The sequence below is a fragment of the Octopus bimaculoides genome, chromosome 15 (assembly GCF_046866305.1).
Source record: "Octopus bimaculoides isolate indiv1 chromosome 15, ASM4686630v1, whole genome shotgun sequence".
Lineage (NCBI taxonomy): Eukaryota > Metazoa > Mollusca > Cephalopoda > Octopoda > Octopodidae > Octopus > Octopus bimaculoides.
The window spans coordinates 30,200,246-30,222,537 of record NC_142942.1 but is presented as its reverse complement, the minus strand read 5'-3'; the positions used below and the strand labels follow the sequence as shown (position 1 = coordinate 30,222,537).

General features: G+C 36.5%; 1 protein-coding gene and 1 long non-coding RNA gene across 8 annotated transcripts in view; one reads left to right on the top strand and one right to left on the bottom strand.

Annotated features, from left to right (window-relative positions):
- Positions 1-22,292, top strand: part of LOC106870248 (zinc finger protein 474) — a 161,892-nt gene that overhangs the window by 83,652 nt on the left and 55,948 nt on the right. For all 7 annotated transcript variants that reach the window (XM_014916607.3, XM_052973221.2, XM_014916455.3 and 4 more), the window contains one exon: positions 16,871-17,729. In XM_014916607.3, the coding sequence (XP_014772093.1) occupies positions 16,872-17,729 (858 nt within the window). In that variant the 5' untranslated portion in view covers position 16,871. The remainder of the gene's footprint in view (positions 1-16,870; positions 17,730-22,292) is intronic.
- LOC149132479 (uncharacterized) lies at positions 16,614-17,481 on the bottom strand. The gene is made up of 2 exons (XR_016244446.1): positions 17,345-17,481; positions 16,614-16,973 (listed from the first exon to the last, which is right to left on the bottom strand). It is a non-coding gene; the product is annotated as an uncharacterized LOC149132479 (long non-coding RNA).

Sequence of the window (22,292 nt, the reverse complement as noted above, 5' to 3'; positions counted from 1 at the left end):
GATATGAACTACAAAAGCATAAATTTGCTGCATTAAACGCCCGAATTGCGAGGAACTATATACTGGCGAGACAGGGAATACATATATTATAGAAACGCTCACAAATTCACAGACAACAAATCCAGAACACTAATGTTCGCCAAATTCCAGAACATGTAACTTTATTCAACTGATATATTATTCTATACACATTTACACAAATTCGGGAATGCATATACATATATATATATATATATATATATATATATATATAGTCGCTCTTTTAGATATGCCTTCAAGTGCCCGGATAGCCACTCTTGCAAGCTACGCAGACGATACATAAGTCTCGCAGAAAATACAGAACTCCAGTGATGTTGCACACCTGCAGCAGGAATTGGACTCAGTTTACGGATGGGCTGAGGACAATAATATGCAGTTTAATGCTGAAAAATTCCAAGCCCTGCGCTACCAACGTCCAAAACTGAATATGAAACTTACAGAATACACTGGTCCACACGGAATTTCAATCCCAGAGCCTAAATCAGTGAGAGACCTGGGTATCGACATGAGTGATGACACCTCTTTCCAAGTGCACATTACCAGAATGGCAACAAAGTGCAGACGATTGGCTGGATGGATCCTGAGAACATTCAGAACCAGAGATAAGGAAACCATGATGATCCTCTGGAGGACATTCGTCCTCAGCCGCCTGGATTACTGCTCACAGCTGTGGTCACCCACCAGTCTGAAATTAACAGCAGACCTTGAAGCAATCCAGAGGAGATTCACAAAGAAGATTGTCTCTTTGCAACTGCTCAGCTACTGGGAAAGGCTGAAACAGCTAAGACTCTACTCCCTGGAGAGAAGGCGGGAGAGGTATGCAGTAATATACATCTGGAAGATCCTGGAAGGAATTGTGCCAAATTTTGGCATTGAAAGCTACACCAATGCCAGAACGGGACGACACTGCATAGTGCCAAAGATCCCAGCAATGCCATCGCGCTTCAGGACCAGTTACTGCAACAGCTTGGGATTCAGGGGCCCACAGCTTTTTAATATTCTCCCAAAGAGCCTGAGGAATCTGCACAAAGTAGATGTAGGAGTTTTTAAATCAAAGCTGGACCTCTTCCTATCGAGAATCCCAGATGAACCTACCTCGCGACAGGAGGTGCAAATGAGGGTTGCTAAATCAAACTCCATTCTTCACCAAGTGCCACATACTGTAAAAGGCTCCCTGTAATAACAGTGTAGCAACACGGTGGTGCACCAGCATGGCCGCAGCTCTAAGCTGAAACTTAAAAAGAAATATATATATATATGTATATATATATGTATATATATGTATATATATATATATATATATATATATATATATATATATATATATATGTATATATATATATATATATATATATATATATATGTATATATATATATATATATATATATATATATATGTATATATATATATATATGTATATATATATATATATGTATATATATATATATATGTATATATATATATATATGTATATATATATATATGTATATATATATATATATGTATATATATATATATATGTATATATGTATATATATGTATATATATATATATATGTATATATATATATATATATATTTATGTATATATATATGTATATATATATATGTGTATATATATATATGTATATATATATATATATATATATATATATACATATACATATATATATATATATATATATATATATATTTCATTTATATGTGTGCATATATATATATATATATATATATATATATATATTTTTTTTTTCATTTGTTCAATAAGACATTCAATACTTCATTCCATTTTACTATATATACTATAAATTCCATATTCTATATCCCACATTAATTTTAAAAGAATATAAATAAAACATAAAAAATAGTGTTGGAAATCTTTTGAATAATATATAACAAACTTATATACGAACATTCCACATGATTTGGGAATTACTGCCATAAATACTGGGTCGATAAACATAGAGAAGTGATCCCCAGTAAATTTACTGTAACCTTCATACTTGACACAGTCAGCCTCATCTTCGAAAACAATTCATTCCATTTCAACGGAAAAAAACTACCTTCAAATTCGAGGCACAACTATGGGGACGCGATATATATATAGGTGCAGGAGAGGCTTACCCAACACATGGTTCCGGGTTCAGCCCCACTGCCTGGCATCTTGGGCAAGTGTCTTCTACTAGCCTCGGGCCTACCAAAGCCTTGTGAGTGGATTTGGCAGACGGAAACTGAAAGAAGCCCGTCGTATGTATCTATATATATATACATGTTTGTGTGTATGTCCCCCCAACATCGCTTGACAACCGATGCTGGTGTATTTACGTCCCCGTAACTTAACGGTTCGGCAAAAGAGAATGATAGAATAAGTACTAGACTTAAACAGAATAAATCCTGGGGTCGATTTGCTCGACTAAAGGCGGTGTTCCAGCATGGCCGCAGTCAAAATGACTGAAACAAGTAAAAGAATAAAAGAATATATATATATATATGTGTGTGTGTGTGTGTGTGTGTGTGTGTGCGTGTGTGTGTGAGTGTGTGTGTTTATATCTGTGTTTATCCTCAACGACCACTTGACAATAGGTGTTGATGTGCTTACGTTCCCGAAACTTAGTGGTTCGATAAAAAGAGGCCAAGGCTTATATAAGTACTGAGGTCGATTTGTTCGACCAAAATTCTCCAAGGCAGTGCCCCAGCATGGCTGCCTTTTAATGAATGAGTCAAGTAAAAAGATTTTTAAGAATGAAATGCAGCATAGCGTTTTGCCCGGCAGCTCCACCGATGCTTTTAATCTAATGCACTTAGTTTGTGGTGATATGCCACTGTTTAATGTAGCAAATTTTGTGAAATGTTAGCAAAATTGTTTTTAAGCTTCAATCCTCTTACGATCCTGTAGTTGTTGACTTTGCTTTCCATCCTGCTCGGGGGTAATTTAACTAAGTATACCTTTTCGTAACAAAATTGTAGACGAGTATGAACCAGAGAAACTATTATTATGCTACATTGCGTAGTTTGTTGTTGAGGCAGGATAAAACTGAAAAACGTGGCCCCTTTTTGATTTCTGGCTGAAGTCCATTCGCTTCAGCCATCGTAGCAATATTTTCCGAAGTATTTTCATGTATGAACATGGCAACATGAAAATATGTTTTGTAAAAAAAATTTATTTTTATGGTATATTATTTGATGTAAATTGAGAACATACTTTGTCACAGTACCATAAAAATAGTTTATTGCATAGACATAGGTCAGAAATACAGTGGGGACATGGCTAGTCGATCAAATTAACTCCTGGACTTGGTCGATTCTTTTCTTTATCAATACCGGAAGGCTGAAAAGCATAGTTGACCTCGGCGGAATTTGAACTCAGAGCATAAAAAGCAGAAACAAATACTGCAAGGCATTTTGTTCGACGCTCTAACTATTCTGCCGAATCTACCGCCCTTTAATTTCTTATATGAAAAATAAGCCAGAAATTTTTGTGGAGGGAGCGAATAGTCGATCATATCGATTGAAGTACTTAACTGCTACTTTATTTTATCGACTTCGGAAGGATGAAAAGCCAGTTGACTTCGGTGAGATTTGAACTCAAAATGTAAACAGATTTAAACAAATATCCTTCCTACTATAGGCACAAGGCTTGAAATTCTGGGGGAGGAGCTTGTCGATTACATAGATCCCAGTACTTGAATGGTACTTTATTTTATCGATACCGAAAGAATGAAAAGCAAAGTCAACTTCGGCGTAATTTGAATTCAGAACGTAAGGAGGACCGAAATGCTGCTAAGCATTTTGTCCGGCGCGCTGACGATACTGCCAGCCTTATGTTTAACCAAATATCTAAACATCTATGGATTCTGTTATCCATCACATTAATAATAATAATATCTAGGCAACAAGCCATCAGAATCTTTAGCACGCCGTGCAAAATGCTTAGCGGTATTTCATCCATCTTTACGTACTGAATTCAAATGCTGCCGAGGTCGACTTTGCTTTTTATTCTTTCGAGATCGATAAAATAAGTAGTGACAGTTGAACATTAGAGTCGATGTGATCGACTTAGCCTCCCCAACTCTCGAAATTGCAGGTCTTGTGCCAAAATTGGAAACCAATGATAACGATATCTAAAACAGGTACAAAGGCAGAAATTGAGGGGGCGTGGTGTAATCGAGTAAATTGAACCCCTACTTCAATGTTATCATTCGTCAAACATCTTACAGATTCTGGCGTCCATTAATATCGAATAACAATAATAATTTCTAATTCAGGCACTATGCCAGCAATTGTGACGAGGAGCGGGGGTGTTGGTCATGAGTAACGCGGTTTAAGTGGTTAGGGTACTGGACTTACGATCGTAAGATTGTGGTTTCGATCCCTGGACCGGGCGATCCATTGTGTTCTATACGCGGCATGGCTCCCCCCCAAGGGGTTAAGGGACTTGTCAATTGTTGTCAATGATATTACCAGTCCTGGATAATTTATAAATCATATACTTTTATTTTCATTATTCATATCATAGTTTGCTTGTATGCACGCACACTTTATAAATAAGTGGGTTTTCATCGGTTTCGAGTATAAGCATATTAGCTGTTCGATCAACAGCACTTTCTTCTCGTTGAATTTGAACATAAGTGAACGCATGTACTCTAATGTAATATCCTCCGACCGACTTAACGTGATAAAGCGTGTGACAAGATTAGCCCTTTGAATTGCACATACAGTACATCTGACGAGCTTCCACGGCTTCTGTTTATTCAATTTTACTCATAATGCTTAAGTTGTTGTGAGGCAGTAATAAAAGTCACGTGCTTAAGATTCCACGCTGTAGGATCGAACATTCGAACTCATGATTGTGAAGTGAACTCTTTAATCATTCAGCCATGTATGCAACATACATTAACAAACAGTCCTATTCACTTATCATACACTACTTTTTTTCTTTTCTATCCTGTTTCTTCCCATCTCTCTCTCTCACACACACACACACACACACACACACTTAACTCCCAGTTGTCTCTATCTCTATCAATTACACCCATCCACATCTCTTTGTTCAGCAAAATTTCGTTTTTGAATACTAGAAGCATCATCATAATAATTAAAACCAATCAATACGTCAGTTCACTTCGCCCCTCAGACTGAAGAAACTCCCAACCATAGCTTCCTTTAACATCTGACTGACTTATTTATTACTATTGATTATTTTTCACCTCTTATCCCCACCCATAATTTATTTATTTCCGCACCTATTTTCAGACGTCGTTTTGAAAGCTCTTCTGTAACTTATTACGATTAGCAATTGCCGTAATTGTTTTGAAGAAAAAAAAAAAAATGAAAATGAAAAAAAAAAAAAAGTTCCTAGCTCTTTGTTAAAGAATTCAGTTGCATGTACGACACATTTCGATTGAGAAATCACAATCATTATTTGCTATGAAGTGTACTTAAGTGTTGCATTTTTCTATCCAAATGCAATTCAATCCATTGATGTGTTCTGAACAACTTTTCTGAGCTACATACCTGTTAATTTTCATAACTTGAACAATATACTTAAATAGGATTTGTATTACTCTTCTACCTTTCTATAGATGCTTGATACACACTGTCCATACTACTTAGCTAGAATTCCTAATGTGTATATCACCACGACTAATACGAATATACCTAAATAATAGATTCTACTTGATCGATCCACCAATTAATCGAGAAAGCTGTTTATCAAGAAATTTACCGCGATCTACTATGCTTAAGTGGGTCCGCTTTTTGTACATGACAAGCTCGGAACATAGAAAATGGAAGCCATTACCAAATGAACTGTGGCTAACAAATTTACATAAGAAAGATATCTACCGTGTATATCTAATGGTTTTCTGCTATTGAGGTAAGGCGAACAATTCGTCAAGCTACAAATACAAGCCTCTAGGGTTCCGGATTCAAAGACAGCAATAAATCATGTAACTGATGAATAGAAACTACATTTTATGGGTAGAAATGACAACACTCGATACTTTAAGAGCGTAGAAAGGGTTGTTTACGAATTCTGTAAAATGTGGAATGGTTTATGATATTTTTAGCAAATTGCTGTCGAGTAAAGAAGTGGAATTACAATGGAACTCAAGAACTGCTGTTTAGTTAAAGAAACTGAATAAATTTCTCTGAAACCTTTTTCAATAATCTAAGGTGTATAAATGCGTTATATTCAGATCGATAAGTGCTGATCAAAAGCATTTCAGCAGTAACTATCCTGCCTTTTCCTATGCGCAGAATCCAAAATCATGTCCTTAAAACGCCAGGGTGTGACCTGAAGTAAATTTAGCTGCTATTTGTAACAGGTTAAGAAACTATGTAGAAACTCCAATGTTCTGTTCAACAACTGACTGATATTTTCTACGTCTCTGACAAGGCACGTTTTATCAAGTAAATAGATCTCACGCCTGTTTTGACTGTTGAATGTTTTTCTTGTTCACTGTAAAATAGACTGTCTGGAATCTTTGTCATACTCATAGCGTTACACTAGAGACGAAGCAAAAAAAAAAAACAAAGAAAAGAAAAAGAACTGAATATTGAAACCTTTGCATGAAAAGACTGTTTAAAAGTTAAGAAAGACTATTTTAAAAGAAATTAGAAACTTATAGAAAATTATTGCTTTTAATCATACTTGTCTATAACAAAATATTAACACATTTTATTAACACTCAAATATTGGTTTCATATTTTGGCACAAGGCCAGTAACTTTGGCGGAGGGAGGAAGTCTCTTACATCGATCCTAGTGCTCAGCTGGTACTTAATTTATCGACCCCGAAAGGATGACAGGCAAAGTCGATCTCGGCGGAATTTGAAGTCAGAGGGTAAAGACGGACGAAATGCTGAGCATTTTGTCCGGCGTGCTAAATATTCTGCCAGTTCACCGCCTTATTTAAAATTGACTTATAGCTTATTCGGAGGACATCCAAAGTTTCCATTTACCAAAATTTCCTTCAACAAGTTTGCTTTGATTTGAGTCTATAATAGAAATCCCATGCCTAAGATGTGTAATGGTGTTAAATCCAAGAACTCCATGATTGCTAAGAAAACATCTTAATTATTCAACCATGCTTGCACCATGACACATGAATTGCTAGTCAAATTAATATTCTATGAATGATTTAGTTATTTGGAGCTCTGAATTTGAAAAAAAAAAAAATATATATAAATTAGAAATTCAAAGTTTGTGCTAGAAGCAGCTCTATGATTTAAGCATTATCAATGTCAAATATTTAAACGCTTTCAGGCTGCAAGGACCTCTTAAAAGACGTGGATTGTTTTTTAAACACTGTATGCTTCAAAGTCAGGTTAAACGAATCGTTCCTTTAGAGGGACCTTCCTTGGACGAAATATCGCAGCCTAAACGCGTTTAACAACACACATATATTATGTTTGTGATTTCGATGATGTTTACATTATAGCGCTTGCTGTTTCTAACGTACTAAACGACCACATTAAAGATGGTCTACCTTTGAGTTTGTTCAAAAGAGAGAGATTGTCTTGTCTGTGAGACTGAGATAAAATAATGAAAGAAACACGTATTCAATAATCAGTGTTAGCATTGTAGTCACCTTTCTACAAAAATTTCTTTCAGAAAATTTTCGGAAAGTGTGGAATAGTCCTCAAAAGTAATGCTTTATTAACATAACTGTAATTAAATCATCAAAACATATGAGGAAACAAAGTCGAGATGCATGGAATATCCGTCCCCTCTTCAATTTTTCTTCACATTAAATTCCGATAGAAACGTAATCTACACCACTTGAAAATTTCATTAAAAGACCTATTTTTCTTAAAGTTATGAAGCTAATTCCATGTGTGTGAATTATTCGAAACTCTCCTCTCTCTCATATCTGAAAAAGTTTTACACAACAAATTCCGACATGATCCTAATCTACATTATTTAAAATGTAATTGCCAAACATTTCTTTAAAATAACCAAGTTTTAGACAGTGAAGGGAAGTTTAATTAAAATCGTTACCGACAATTTAACCTTCCTTCAAATATTTCATTTGAGTCCTAAGATAGTGTTATGCATTAAAACAGAGCAGGAGCGTCCCCACCCGTACATGCAAAAACCTTACATCTTTAAATTTGAATTCAAAGACATCATTTCATCCATACAGATATATCTAACGCCCAATCTATCGTCATAAATACTGCTAAGTCTTTACCCCTACCCACCAGCCACGAGCATCCATGAGTGTCAACTTTTGATATAATAAACATCTATTTACCAAACATTTTGCGTTCTATATTAATGCTTGGTAAAATATATAAATATATATTGATATATTTAACAATTCTTAAATCATTATATATATATATATATATTCGTATAAGAAGGGATGACCACTAAGTGGACATCCGGTATACTAGAAAGAGATCATCAACGACCCAACCACAAAAAAAAAATAATGTCCTCTAGAAAAAATTCAGCAAGCACCAGAACATAAGCGGGCAGGACAAATGAAAATATATTGGGTTGTCCGGAAAGTTCGTGCCGATTTATAGTAATTTACCTTTCGACTTATTTTCCATGAAACCACCTCAATTCTGGGAAGAGAGTATTTTCAAGTTAAAGGAAAGTTGGAGACGCATTGTGCAACAAAATGGTTCATATTTGGTTGATTAAAAATGTAATGGCAGGTATTTTTTTACCTCTTTTCTTTCCTTTGAAAATCGGCACGAACTTTCCGGACAACCCAATACAAAATAAAGAATTAATCGTATACCGGTTTCGCCATCAACCTTTTTACTTACATAAAAACGTCCGTGGTTCGTCAGTACGACCGTTCTAATTCAATATAATTTGCAGAACTATACACGAATTGTCTTCATAAAGTTTGATGTGCGTACAGTTCTACCGATTACATTGGGGTTATTTTCAAATGTCTCAGCTCTGGCGCGCTAAATTCCGGAAACAGTTCTGCAGAAGATAATTCACTGCAGTGGATGTTGCAGATTAGAGAACATAATTATTTAAATTTATATTTATATACTGAGGGTGATAAATTGAATATTAATTTAATTAACATCAATTTAAAACCAATGAAAATCTGAAAATTCAGAAAAATTGTATTACATGCGTATAAGAAGGGATGATCACGAAGTGGATATCCGATATGCTAGAAAGAGATCATCTTTGTGGTTGGGTCGTTGATATATATCCAGTCCGACCCCTCCACCTCACACATCTTCCCTAACCGACCCCTCCCCTCCTTCAAACGTGCCCACAACCTACGAGACCCCTTGGTCCACAGCTTCTTCCTCAACCCAACCACCCAACCTGGCTCGTTCCCTTGCTCCCGTCCACGCTGCCGCACTTGCCCTTACCTCTCCAGCACCACCCTCCTCACCGGCACCCATCACCGACCCTATCGCATCACCGACCCTATCGCATCACCGACCCTATCGCATCACCGACCCTATCGCATCACCGACCCTATCGCATCACCGACTCCTTCACCTGCACTTCTACCAACATCATCTATTGCATCTCCTGCTCTCTCTGCCATTCTCTGTACATCGGACAAACGGGGCGCCGTCTGGCCGACCGATTCGCGGAACACCTCCGAGACATCAACGTTTGCAATGACACCCCGGTGTCACGCCATTTCCGCTCTACCGGTCACTCCTTGCAGCAACACCTGTCCGTGTTTGGATTGTCCTTACACAGGGGCCATCTGGACTCCCGTTTGTACCATGAACAGGGATTAATCTTCTCTGTTCGCTTCTTTGTGCCACATGGGCTCAACTCCCCTCCCCTCTTCAACATGCCCCCTCCCCTTGCCTCTCTCCCCCTCCGCTCTCCCTCCTACTTCCTCCCACCCACTTCTCCCCTCCTGCTCCACTTCTACTTCTCTTCACTTCTCTTCACTCTAACTTCTCTTCACCCCTACTCTTTCTCTCTTCTCTCTTAGTCTCTCTTTCTCTCTTACTCTCTTTCTCCCTCTTCCCATACCCTGCTTCCCCTTCTCTTATATCCACCTTCCCCTTCCCCCTTCATCATCAACATTCCCTCATAAGCCCATCCCACCCCTACACACTCCTACCCCACCTTCCCATCCCATCCCTTACACCCACCCCAACCTCTGCCTACCCACATACCCCTACCTCTATCCCCACCCTCAGCCTAACCCACGCTGCAACCATGTTTTCCCCACTCTCGCCTCCCCCACCTCCCAACACCCTCACATTACACCACGCTACACCATATCACACAATGCATCACTTCACAACACACCACCACGCACACACTAGCACTGACCAATTCCCATTCCCATTCCCATCACCACATTTTCACACCTACATACACACATGCATACGTTAAGAGCATTCTCTCACATACACGCACCTTCTCGTCTTGGGGTCATCACTTCTTTGTTATCTCCCATTTTTCTTAGCCCTCCTGTGTGATCCTTCTGTCCGGCATTCGCCATGATAGATCGTTGACCAATACATTCATATTTTTTCACTCCTTGTTTCTCTCCTTGTTTCTTTCTGTGTTCCTTTCTCTTGAAGGGCGTAGGCTCGAAATGTTAAAGACTTTCTCTATTCCCGGGCGTTATACTAATACATCCATTTCTTGTTTACCCCACCTGTCTTCGTCTGTTTTTTTTTCGTAAATTCTCCCATACATACATACATACATACATACATACATACATACACACATACATACACTTTAGATAGATTGGGCTTGAAGTTGCTGCATTCCTATTCTCTGAACTTATCTTGTAACTTCGCTTAAGTGACCCATCTTTCAGTTAACTCTCACCCTTTCACTGTTGTCTCCTCCTATGAGAAGGTTTCTCCTTTGAACATCTGTCGTATGTTTCTTTCTTTGTACATCTGTCGTATGGAACTATGTTCAGTCCTTTTATTTCCCCAGAAAATATGATGTTTATTCATTTAAATCTTGTGTTGCTGGTTATATGATTCTTAGGCAGCAGCACCTTTAGATTTTTTCTCTCCTTTTTCTTTTGTAACTCTCGCCATACGAAGTGATTGCTTGAGGCGCACTTTATTTCTCTCTCTCTTTCTAATTTTTCTTCTCTCTTTAATTTTTCTACTCTTTTTCTCTCTCATTCTCTCACACATGCATGCACACACACACACACACACACACACACACACACACACACACACACACACACACACACAAAACTATTTTAGTTTGTATTGAGATTGATCATATCAGCTATGTTCGTATGGATATTCGGTGGCTGTAAGTTTAAATATTATTCTGCACATAAATGCCTAAATATGCTATTATTTCACTGTTGGGTGCTCGTAGGCCTCTTGGATGTATAACTATATGATTATCTCCAAATTTACCCTAAATTATTTCAATCGTCAAATACGGCGAATGAATGTACAACAATATAAAAAAAACTGGAAAAATTGACACCACTCACCCATGTCGAGTGATTTTACGAAAACTACATTTTGTATGAATAAGTTTTCGAAGAAATGGCTTTATAAAGATCACGTATTATGAGAGAGAGTAAAGCCGATTATATTCATTTCAAATTTTGGCACAAGGCCAGTAACTTCGGGGGAGGGCGTAAGTCGCTTACATTGACCCCAGTGCTCAAATGGTACTTAAATTATCGACGCCGGAAGGATGAAAAGTAAAGTCAACCTTAGTGGAATTTGAACTCAGAACTGAAGACTGACGAAATATCGCTAAGCATTTTGCCCGGCGTGCTAATGATTCTGCCAGCTCACCGCTTTAGTAAAGCCGATTATATTAACCCCAGTTCTTGACTGGTATGTTTTATCAACTCCAAAAGAAGGAAAACGAAGTCGATTTTAAATCGGAGAATCACACTAAATACTTCAAGGCATTTTCTCCAACTCTATCAGTTCGGTTACGCCATCACCTTTATATAAAATATATTTTTGTCAGTTGATGAAGCCACTGTATTTGTCTAAGTCGATCTTTAAGCAAATATTCTACCACCATTTGCCAAGAAAAGATAAAATACTGAAGATTTTGTTGTAGTTCAATGCAGAAACGCATTGTACTCATATAAATCGATATCAACAGAATATATTATTTTATTACTATCTCAGCTATCCAAACGTATCTTCATCAATACAACCATGGTTCTGACGCCTGTTATATAATATTATGTTTCTTTGAAATTCCATGTTGTTTTAATTCCCTTATTCTTGTTTTTTTTTCTCGTTATTTAATTTCGCTTCTAACAACTTCCCATTTCCATCGCCCCAAAATCCGATGATTCATATTTATGAAACCCCCCCCCCAAAAAAAAAACCCAATTATTGCATTTGATAGAGATTGTTTCTGAAGTTATGCAACTAACAATTTAACCGTTTATTCATTTATCTATTTATTTATTTATTTATTTATTTATATAGTCAACCCTGTTTGAGAATATAGCCAGTTTGTTGTTTAGTCCCAAGTTACGCTTTGACAATCTCCTCGTTTTTTTTTTATACATTTGAGACTACATAATGATGTAGTGTATGTTTCTTTATCTAAGGCGGGTTGACTGTTATTTAAGCTGCTTCTGCAGCTATTCGAGCGACAACAGAGAGGCTCGCTCGTTGGCTCATTTGAGAAGAAATATTAAACGAAGCATTCAAGTGGCGATGATTTAAAAGACGTCATCTCTATTGTAAAAACTCCAGAAAGCTAACTGAAGTAGATATGGTACTACATTGAATAGACTAAGTATGTACGCAACAATTATTTCGTAAGCTAGTTTTACTGAACACGAAGAAATTAGAGTAGGAAGTAAAATGTTGATTTAGATACTTTGCATATCGAATCCGTTACCTACTAGCCCTGTTTCCGTATGCTACGGGATCCAGCCTTGAATAGTTAAGGGATGTAATGATTTTATCAAACTTCTGGATCTAACATAGTATTTTTTAAATCCTGATTGAAGCAGGAACAATTGCTTTTTTTATTTCCAACTAAGGCAGTTAAACATACATTTCTTGAAATAATATTTTCACAATTTTTCTTTAACATGCAACCACAAATCGGTACCAGACAGAAATAATTTCATTCTACAGCAACGATCGTGTATTTTCTCGATTGTTCGTTTTCTTCTTTTCTTTTCTTTTTTTTTTTGTACAATTTTTCCCCTCTCGAGTATAACAGGAAAGGACACTTGCTTAAAAATTGTAAGAAAAAATCGCTTCTTTTAATTATGCTACAAATAGGAGAAGAGTGGCATTCCACTCACGGGGTATTCCGTGGGGGGGGGGGGTATTCCTCTTACGGAAGATCACCAGAGGATGGATGCTTCCAAGCGTTAGATAGAGAGCAGGAAATTGACAACAGACGGATAGTTCCCTTCATCATTACACATATAAATGTTGTGTCCTGCAACTCAATAAAATCCATAAGAAAAGGTACATTCCAGAAGTTTTGAGACTTTTATCTCGGAGATTGTTCTAATTTTAGTATATCATTACTATACATATAACAGGCTTTGCCATCTTTTGTTATTCCAGATTGAAGGCGACAGCTGTAACAACACTTTGAACACCCCCTACTGAACGCTACTTGTCACTGCTCACTAGTTTGCAAAAGTCGGGACGTGAAGACAATTTGGAAGCTCGTTGTCCAATAAAGTTTTGTGTTAAACTGGGCAAAAATGCTACAGAAACTTATAAAATCCAAACTGCTTATAGATTAACTTGTATAAACCGAGCATCTGATTTTTGCTGGCACAAGAGGCTAGGCAAAGCAAGTTTATCTGGAAGCTCAAACTGATCCTCTTTTTCGACAGCAAGGGCATCAAACTGTCTATGGGTTCTTCGTTTTGGGGATCAACTGTTTGATCAATTCGCAAAAAGCTTGTTATACGTTGGAGCAGGTTGATTTTTTGCGACAGCAATGTCGACATAGATCTAGCTTTTATAAACACAATGGTTAAAACAACAGGCACTTTGGTATCGGAAGTGCTTCCGTCTTGCAGCATTATTACTTTACATATGAGTGGCTATGTGAAAGAGCAATACTTGTACCAAACATTGTCATCTTCAACAATATCCTGTAGCTGTTGCAAGCACTTCCAGGAATTAGTTATACCCACAATGCAATAGACACTATGGTAGATCAGGACGAAGAAATCTCTTATCCTACAGAACCATCAAGTCTACCATTACTCAAGATTTGGCTAAAAACAAGCCCACCAATAATGCTGCTGCGCAATTTAGATTAGTTGCATCTATGCAATAAGCACACGACCAATGGTTAGAAAGCTTTTGCCACTATTCTTATTGGATGCACCAAAGGAAAGGATATTATGATATTCTGAATTACACTCCTACTAACATATACTTTTTCCATTTAAAAGATTTCAGTTTTCAGTCCATCTATGTTTTGCTACGTTGATGAATAAATCTCAGGAGCAAACATTGAGGGTTACTGGACTGAATCTTGAAGAATCCTGTTTTCCTAAGGCCAATTTTATATAAGACTAAACTACCCGTGACTCTTTGGGCGACCAATAGTTCAAGGTACCCGAAAAAACCGCGTGGTCCGATGTACGCGAAACTTGTTTTATTCCAATTGCATTCACATTTCAATGGTACCTTACTTTCAAAGCATTTTTCTCATTAAGCGTCGGTTTGGCTATTTATAAAGGTACCCGAAAAAACTGCGTATCTCGAGAACCCGTGGTCCGATTTACGCGAAACTTGTCTTATTCCGTTTGTATTCCCATTTCAGGGGCACCTTTCAGAGTATTTTCTCATTATGCACCGGTTTGGCTGTATTAAATTACAGAAAACACGCTCGCAAGCAAACACGCAAACAAAACTATCCAGGTGTTCACAGTAAAGGGCAATAACTCCAAGTTTCACTGCTTAAATTTGTGGAAACAAACCCCAAAAACCGCGTATCTCGGGAATCTGTTGTCCGATTTACGCGAAACTTGTTTTATTCTCTTTGTATTCACATTTCAGGAATACCTTACTTTCAGAGTATTTTCCCATTATGCGCCGGTTTGGCTGTATTAAATTACAGACAATCACGCAAGCAAGCAAGCAAGCACGTAAGCAAGAAAGCATGCAAGCAAGCATAGACTTTTAGTATTATATAGATGTTCAAGGGCTGGAAGCCCACAAAATCTATTTGTGTTACGACTGATAAAATATAATAAAACCCATTGTATCCTGAGGTATAGACACGACAGTGTTATGATTCTCAAAGCTGTCATATCATATGTACTTGGGATTTATCTTTTCTTTATTGTTGGTCAGTTCCAGTATTTGAATGTCTGAGTTTCTTCCAGGCAATCTAGTTTCCACATGGAATAATATTCATGTTATTTCCATAGATGGTTTCAATCACAATACTCCAGTATCTTCTCATTTCTCAAGTTATTTCAAGCATAGAAAACAAAATATTACCCTCAGTAATAGTTTAAAATTACTTAAAACTTTGCATATTCTCTTTATAATCCTGTATTAATTGCACTTGAATTTCGTGTCATTTACAGTATTAAGTTATGTAATATACTATTCATATTAAGCATTTATCTGTAGAACAGCGCATTCATTACGTCCCATACGTAAAAGCAACAGGAAACATTTTCTTTTCTTACATGAAATATACATTTCAAGAGAAATCAAATAATACTTTATGAAATAAAATATACTTTTATTAAAAGAAATTCCTGGTCATAATAGCTACATGTTTATGCTAGACAGCATCGGGTATTCTGCTAGTATATATATATATATATACATATATATATATATATATATATATATATATATATATATATATATATATATATATATATAATCCGCAACCTGGTTTCAATTCCCGATTGTAACCATTTCCCTTAATTTAAATTGATAACGTACTTGAGAAGTTTCAATATCACAATTTTATGATATTTTCTTTTATTTGTCAACATAATGCTATGTTTATCACAAATGAAAGCCCTAAATTTCTTGTGTCTGAAAGAAAATTTAGATGATAGAAAAAGTAAAACTCTGAAATTTCTTTCAGTATTATATTCCAAACTTTCTGAGTTCAAGTTCTGCTGGATCACACTTTGTTTTAATTCTGATAATTGATAAAAGTCGTAGAATGTATTCTATCCATTATACCGATATCGTTTTACATTATGCCAATGAATGAAATGAAATATGGGCATCACTAAAGTATGTAAAAAAGAAACAATTAGAAAAGATTATTATGAAAACATGCATTCGTAGAATTATTATAATCTTCTGACTACCATTTTTCTTTTGAAAGTCATGCAATAAACATTGGTCTGTTTATATACGTATATAAGGGGTTATATACGTAAAAGCGAATAACAATTGTACTATCATCTGTTTTCGTATTCAAATTAACTGCTGACTCTATGAGAAGTGGCAGCTGGCTGAGTTGACCAAGTCCCAGACTACTAGTTGACATGCTCATAACTCATGCTTAGTGGTGAACGTCATCGTTAGCTAAATCCATTTAATTTTTAAATGACCGGATATATACATCCGTAAATTGAAAGATAGGGCGTTAATTAGTAAAATAAAACAACTAAACAATTAGTAAAATAATAATATATTTTATTTGCGAGTAGTGCGAAGTTCATCTTCTCCAGAGAGTAGAGCAAGAATATCGATAGACTCAGCAAGGTTAATTTAATCTAGGTACGTTAAAGGAAAAAAGTGTCTTTAGTGCTATGAGGCTCATCATTAGTTACGTGCACCGAATTTCAGTAGGAGAGGTAAAAAAAAAATAGTTGTGTATATTTGAATGTATTTCACCTGTTCTATTTCAACTTCATCTTTGATCTTCTTTTTCAGAATGGCAACAAGACCACGAACAGTAGTGTGTTATATATGTCACCGGGAGTTTGGAACCAGATCTATTGGTATACACGAGCCACAATGCTTGAAGAAATGGAAACTGGAAAATGAAAAATTACCAAGTCATTTACGGCGAAAATTACCTATAAAACCAGACACCTTGCCGGCTATCTCTGGTTCGAACAGTCAAAATATATCGAGATTTAATGAAGCTGTTTGGAAAAATGCTCAAAATAGTTTATTTCCCTGTCCAAATTGTGGTCGGACATTTTTACCAGATAGATTAGAAGTGCATATCCGCAGCTGCAAAAGTAGCGAAGATAAGATTAAACCTAAACAAGAAAACAGACCCAAAGAAAAGAAAATGATTCGCTCTGAAACGGCGACACTGATAACCCCAGTGTTAATTACTAAGAATCCTAGTGAAGAAGACAGTTCTTCACAATCAAAATCTACTTCAAAAAGACCTACCTTGCGTCGAGAAGGCACTTACACACCGGAAAGACATTTATCTCCTGAAAGGATTCAGGATAATAAAAATCCCGTTGTTTCTTGCAAGGCGTGTAGGTTTTGCCAACAAACCATCTCTTCTAACTTAGTCGCTCAACACGAAGCTGAATGTCGCAAAAACACAGAATCAGAGATTACGATATCACCTCGGGTGCAGGAATTAGGGAAGTCCTCGAAAATAGCAACTCTAAAAACATCTCAAGAATGGAAATCATCAAAGCAGAACAACGAAAATAATACAGTTCGATCGTCAAAGAATATAACTCAATCATGTCCAAATTGTGGTCGAAATTTTACTGAAATCCGAATGTTTGTCCATCTACGAGCTTGCAAACCGCGGCAACAGGTAAATATTGCTTATTTTCTTACAATTGCTTATTTCAGCAAGTAGAGGTGGTGGTGGTGGAATAGTCTATTATTTTACAAATCTCAGCGTCATAATAGAACATCCTATTGCTAGCAAACTTTACAATGTTCATATTCTTTTCTACTATAAGCACAAGGCTTGAAATTTGGGGGAGGGAGATAGTCGATTTCATCGACTCCAGCGCGTAACTGATACTTATTTCATCGGCTCCGAAAGGATGAAAGACAAAGTCGAACTCGGCGGAATTTGAACTCAGACTGTAGCGACGGGCGAAATACCATTAAGCATTTCGTTCAGCGTGCTACCGATTCTGCCAGCTCGCCGCCTACAGTGTTCATATTCTGTACTATTTATGCATCAGTTTCTCAAAAGATTCTGTATTGTATCTGTTTGAAGAATGAATTTTGTTATTAAACAACGCTCAGCGCTATTATTCATTGTAAGAAAAGAATATTCTTTACATAAAACGTGTGCATTCGCAAGCACAACTCAAGTTTCCCGAAGGAACTAAAATTTTCTCTCGTAATCCAGTCAGATACATATATATATTCATTGTGACTTTCTTTGATTTTTGTTAACATTTTCTGGTAGACAGTATTACCTCAATTGTGATTTTTTCTTGGATTAGCATTCGATGCTGTTTTATTATTCTTCCAACTATTACAACTGTTATTATAATGATTAAATTGAACTCTGTACAATGGTTATAATTAAGTTCCAAAAAAACCGAGTCTGCGACGCAAATTCAATCGGATTTTGGCACAAGGCCTGCAATTTTACAGGCGGTGGTAAGTCGATTACATCGACACCAGTGTACAACTGGTACTTATTTTATCGACCTCAAAAGTATTAAAGACAGTCAATCTCGGCGGAATTTGAATTAATTGACCTTGTTACGAACGAATGCAGTTAGGCAAATTAGACCGGCTATTTTAGATGAATCCTGATTTGTGTTACATATAAATAGTTATAAGCTATAAATTTCCTTATTAACTGAGACAGTGGCTCCATTTTCAGTTATGAATCTCCAAATAGAAATGAAACTAGTAATGATAATCCCAATTTTTCTCCTCACGAAGAGATTTGTTTGACTTGTCTACAATACAGAGGCTATATATACACATATATCACATTTTTCCAGGGTATAGATTAGTTTCAACCACAGTAAATCTCTTTACTAAGTTTCAATAACAAGAATTTCAACTGTTGTTTGTATATAACTGGTATAGTTACACATCATTGTTTTATTGCTTAATAGCTTTATTAATTTATAAAGAGATATATAGTTAATATAATTGTAACAAACTTTAGGTTCTATTGGACCATGAAATTCGTCAGACTTCACGAAGCTTTAATTAGCTGATTCTACATAAATGTCTACATTCTTAAAAATCATCCAAATTACGAAGAAACAAAATGTAAAATTAGACAGAATAATAGACAGAAAATGCTTTAAATGTCACCACAGTAAAATTGTGTATAAATTGCATTTTCAAGGCTTTAATGGATATAAGTATACTTCATTTCCACACAGATAACAATTTTATATCGATCATATTTGTTATACTGTTTGGGTATAATTATATATTGGCAGTGCGAGAGAAATTGAAATTGTTCTCCGAACCTATTGCTTTTCTCGCCTTTTCTCTGTTTTTCTCACTAACATTCAACTAACCAGTGCATTCACTCTCTCACTCTCCCCTCTTCTCTCTCTCTCTCTCTCTCTCTCTCTCTCTCTCTCTCTCTTTCTCGCTCTTTGACTTCCAGCTATGTAGATTATCTGTCTCTCTTATCTCTCTCACTTCCCCAGTTTTGTCTCTCTCTCTATTTTGCTTTCTTCTCAGTACATATCTTTATATCTCTGTACGATGTGCTGACCACAATTTCTAGCGTCCAATGTCACCTGTTCTACGAAGAACACTGATATCTGTGAGATTTATGATAAACAAAATTTTTAGTCTTCCCGTAAACAAAAATCAAGTGTTATTACGAACGACAAAATGTCGAGAGAGTTTGAATGTTATTGATATTGGTGTTATTGTAGCAGCAGACAAAGTGTGGTTAGCGCTTGCCGTATTACTGAGTTCTAATGTCTTTCGTCCTGCGACTATTCATTACTTTTGTTGTTAGCTCGGATCAGCTACTGTCCACTTTTTTCTGTTGGCTGTCTCCTATGGTGTCTGCCAATGCTCTCTGTCAAGTAGCTAAGGTGTGCTGAATTTATAGTGATGGATAGGTTCAGAGAGAAAAGCGCTGAAAAAATGGTATTGTTGCTGGAGCTAGTTCTAGACGAAGTCGTGATTGGTTAGATTTTTTAATCACGTGGGTAATATTCTAGTGAATCACGACAGCAAATGTAGTGATCTAATCGCTGAATATTCCCTCTACATCTCTATCTCTTTCTGATTTTTTACTTCATCCTCCTTCCATCGTTTTTTCATCAAACCCTGCTACACAGATTCTCCCTCTCTCTATCTCTCTTCTTTCTCTCTCTTTCTCTCACTTTCTCTCCCTCTCTCCCAATCTTTCCCCCTTCCCTTCTTACCATTATTGTTTCTTTCCTTGTAAAAGTTCGTTCATAATACAAACCCAACATCTTCTGACTACTTGCCTATTGTCACTGCAAAAATTCATCCTACCTATCTGTCAACTACACTCTACGTCCAACTATTGCAATTTAATCACCAATCTAACAGTGAATCTCATTATTCAGCCGGTATTTCGGTTATCAATTTCTAAATTTTTCCATGTCTAATTATATTAAATCTAATTGAGTAATTGGGAAACGGCAACTTAGAAAATAGACATTAGTTGCACACACACACACACACACACACACACACACACACACACACACACACACACACACACACACACACACACACACACACACACACACACACACACACACACACACACATCTACAATGAGTTGGTGAGAACTAAATAAGCTTATCAGAGATAACATAGAGTAGTGTTCGAATGAATTTGAACTTAAACTCCGACGTCTTCACCCGGGGAAAGGTCTACAGCAACAAGAGTGGTAATAAGAAAAATCTAAGTCAAACTGTTATGAAGGTAGAAAGATAAATAAGCACAGTTTGTCTTGGTACATAAGTTTACATGGAGTACAAAATACAGATCATACAATAATGAAAAAGTATAGAGTGAAAGTAAAGAAAGATATATATAAAGAAATTATGCATTTTCTCTCTCGGTATATATTTTCTTTATTTATATATTTTTTGTGTTCCATGTAAATACATGTATCAAGTCTAACTATATTTTTCTATCGTACTATCCCTCTCTGTGTTTATATATACACATATACGTACGTACATATATACATACATGCATGCATACATACATATATACATACACACATATGTATATACATACATACATACATACATACATATATACATAGCTTCTTTCCCGATCTACTTACAAGGCTTTGGTCGACGTCCTAGAGCTATAGTAAAGCGGTTGCCCAAGGTGCTACACAGTGGGATTGAAACCATGTATATATGTATGTATGTATGTATGTATGTATGTATGTATGAATGTATGTATGTATGTATGTATGTATGTATGTATGTTCAGTAACGAATTAGTAGCAACTTGAGTATTGTAAACATTATCGGCTGCACATACTCAATGTATGTTTTGCTTCTTCGCCGGTTCGCTGCGGTAGAGCGCCTGAAGGATGACTCCCTCATTGCACTGGGTGTTAAAATACATGAAAATCATAGAAAAGCGACATAACTCACCCCAGACCTCATTCAGAAATGACGGACACCAGTATTTCGCCATTTTTGTGGTTTATCAACATCACCTACCAAGTACCGAAGGACGTGAGTCACTCCAGATTGGAATGTATTTAATTTTGCTACTCTAGCCAGCTCTGCTTTGCGCACTGTTATAATAATCAGCTTATTCAACAAATATTTCAATATTCGCTGACAGTGAAAAAATTCTATAAGATACGCTGCCAACGATAGATTTCAGGACAGAATGGGGTGATAGATAGGCAGTTTACAGAGTTAAGGTTCTCACCCGGTTTAAGATATGGATGGAAAGAGTTATAGGGATCTAGGAAGTCAGCAGATTTAAGGTTAAGACAAAAAGGGACACTAAAGCCCAAGTTCTTAAAGAAAGATCCAATCCATTTTCTATACGGCTCGACTTCGCTATTACTACAGCCCTGGACCGTAAACAGAGCGTCATCCTTATAAAGACCACCGGAAAGAACAGAAAAAATCTCGAAGACTGTAGAGAAATAACATTCCATGAGGTCGGTCACCTGCGTCGAGTCGCTCAACCTCATCGGGTTGTCAAAATTATCAGGGTTGTCCTTACAGGCTCATAATCTCATGTCGAACTTAATTACAGAGCAGCGGGCCGTCAGGATTATATCTACATCCTTCCGAGTGAAATCCGAATTCTTAAGAGCGAAGACGAGGGCCTTGTTAAGAAGAATGAGTTATACACTTGAATAATAATGTCCACTTGTTTATACTTGCATTGATTCTTACGGGGTTAC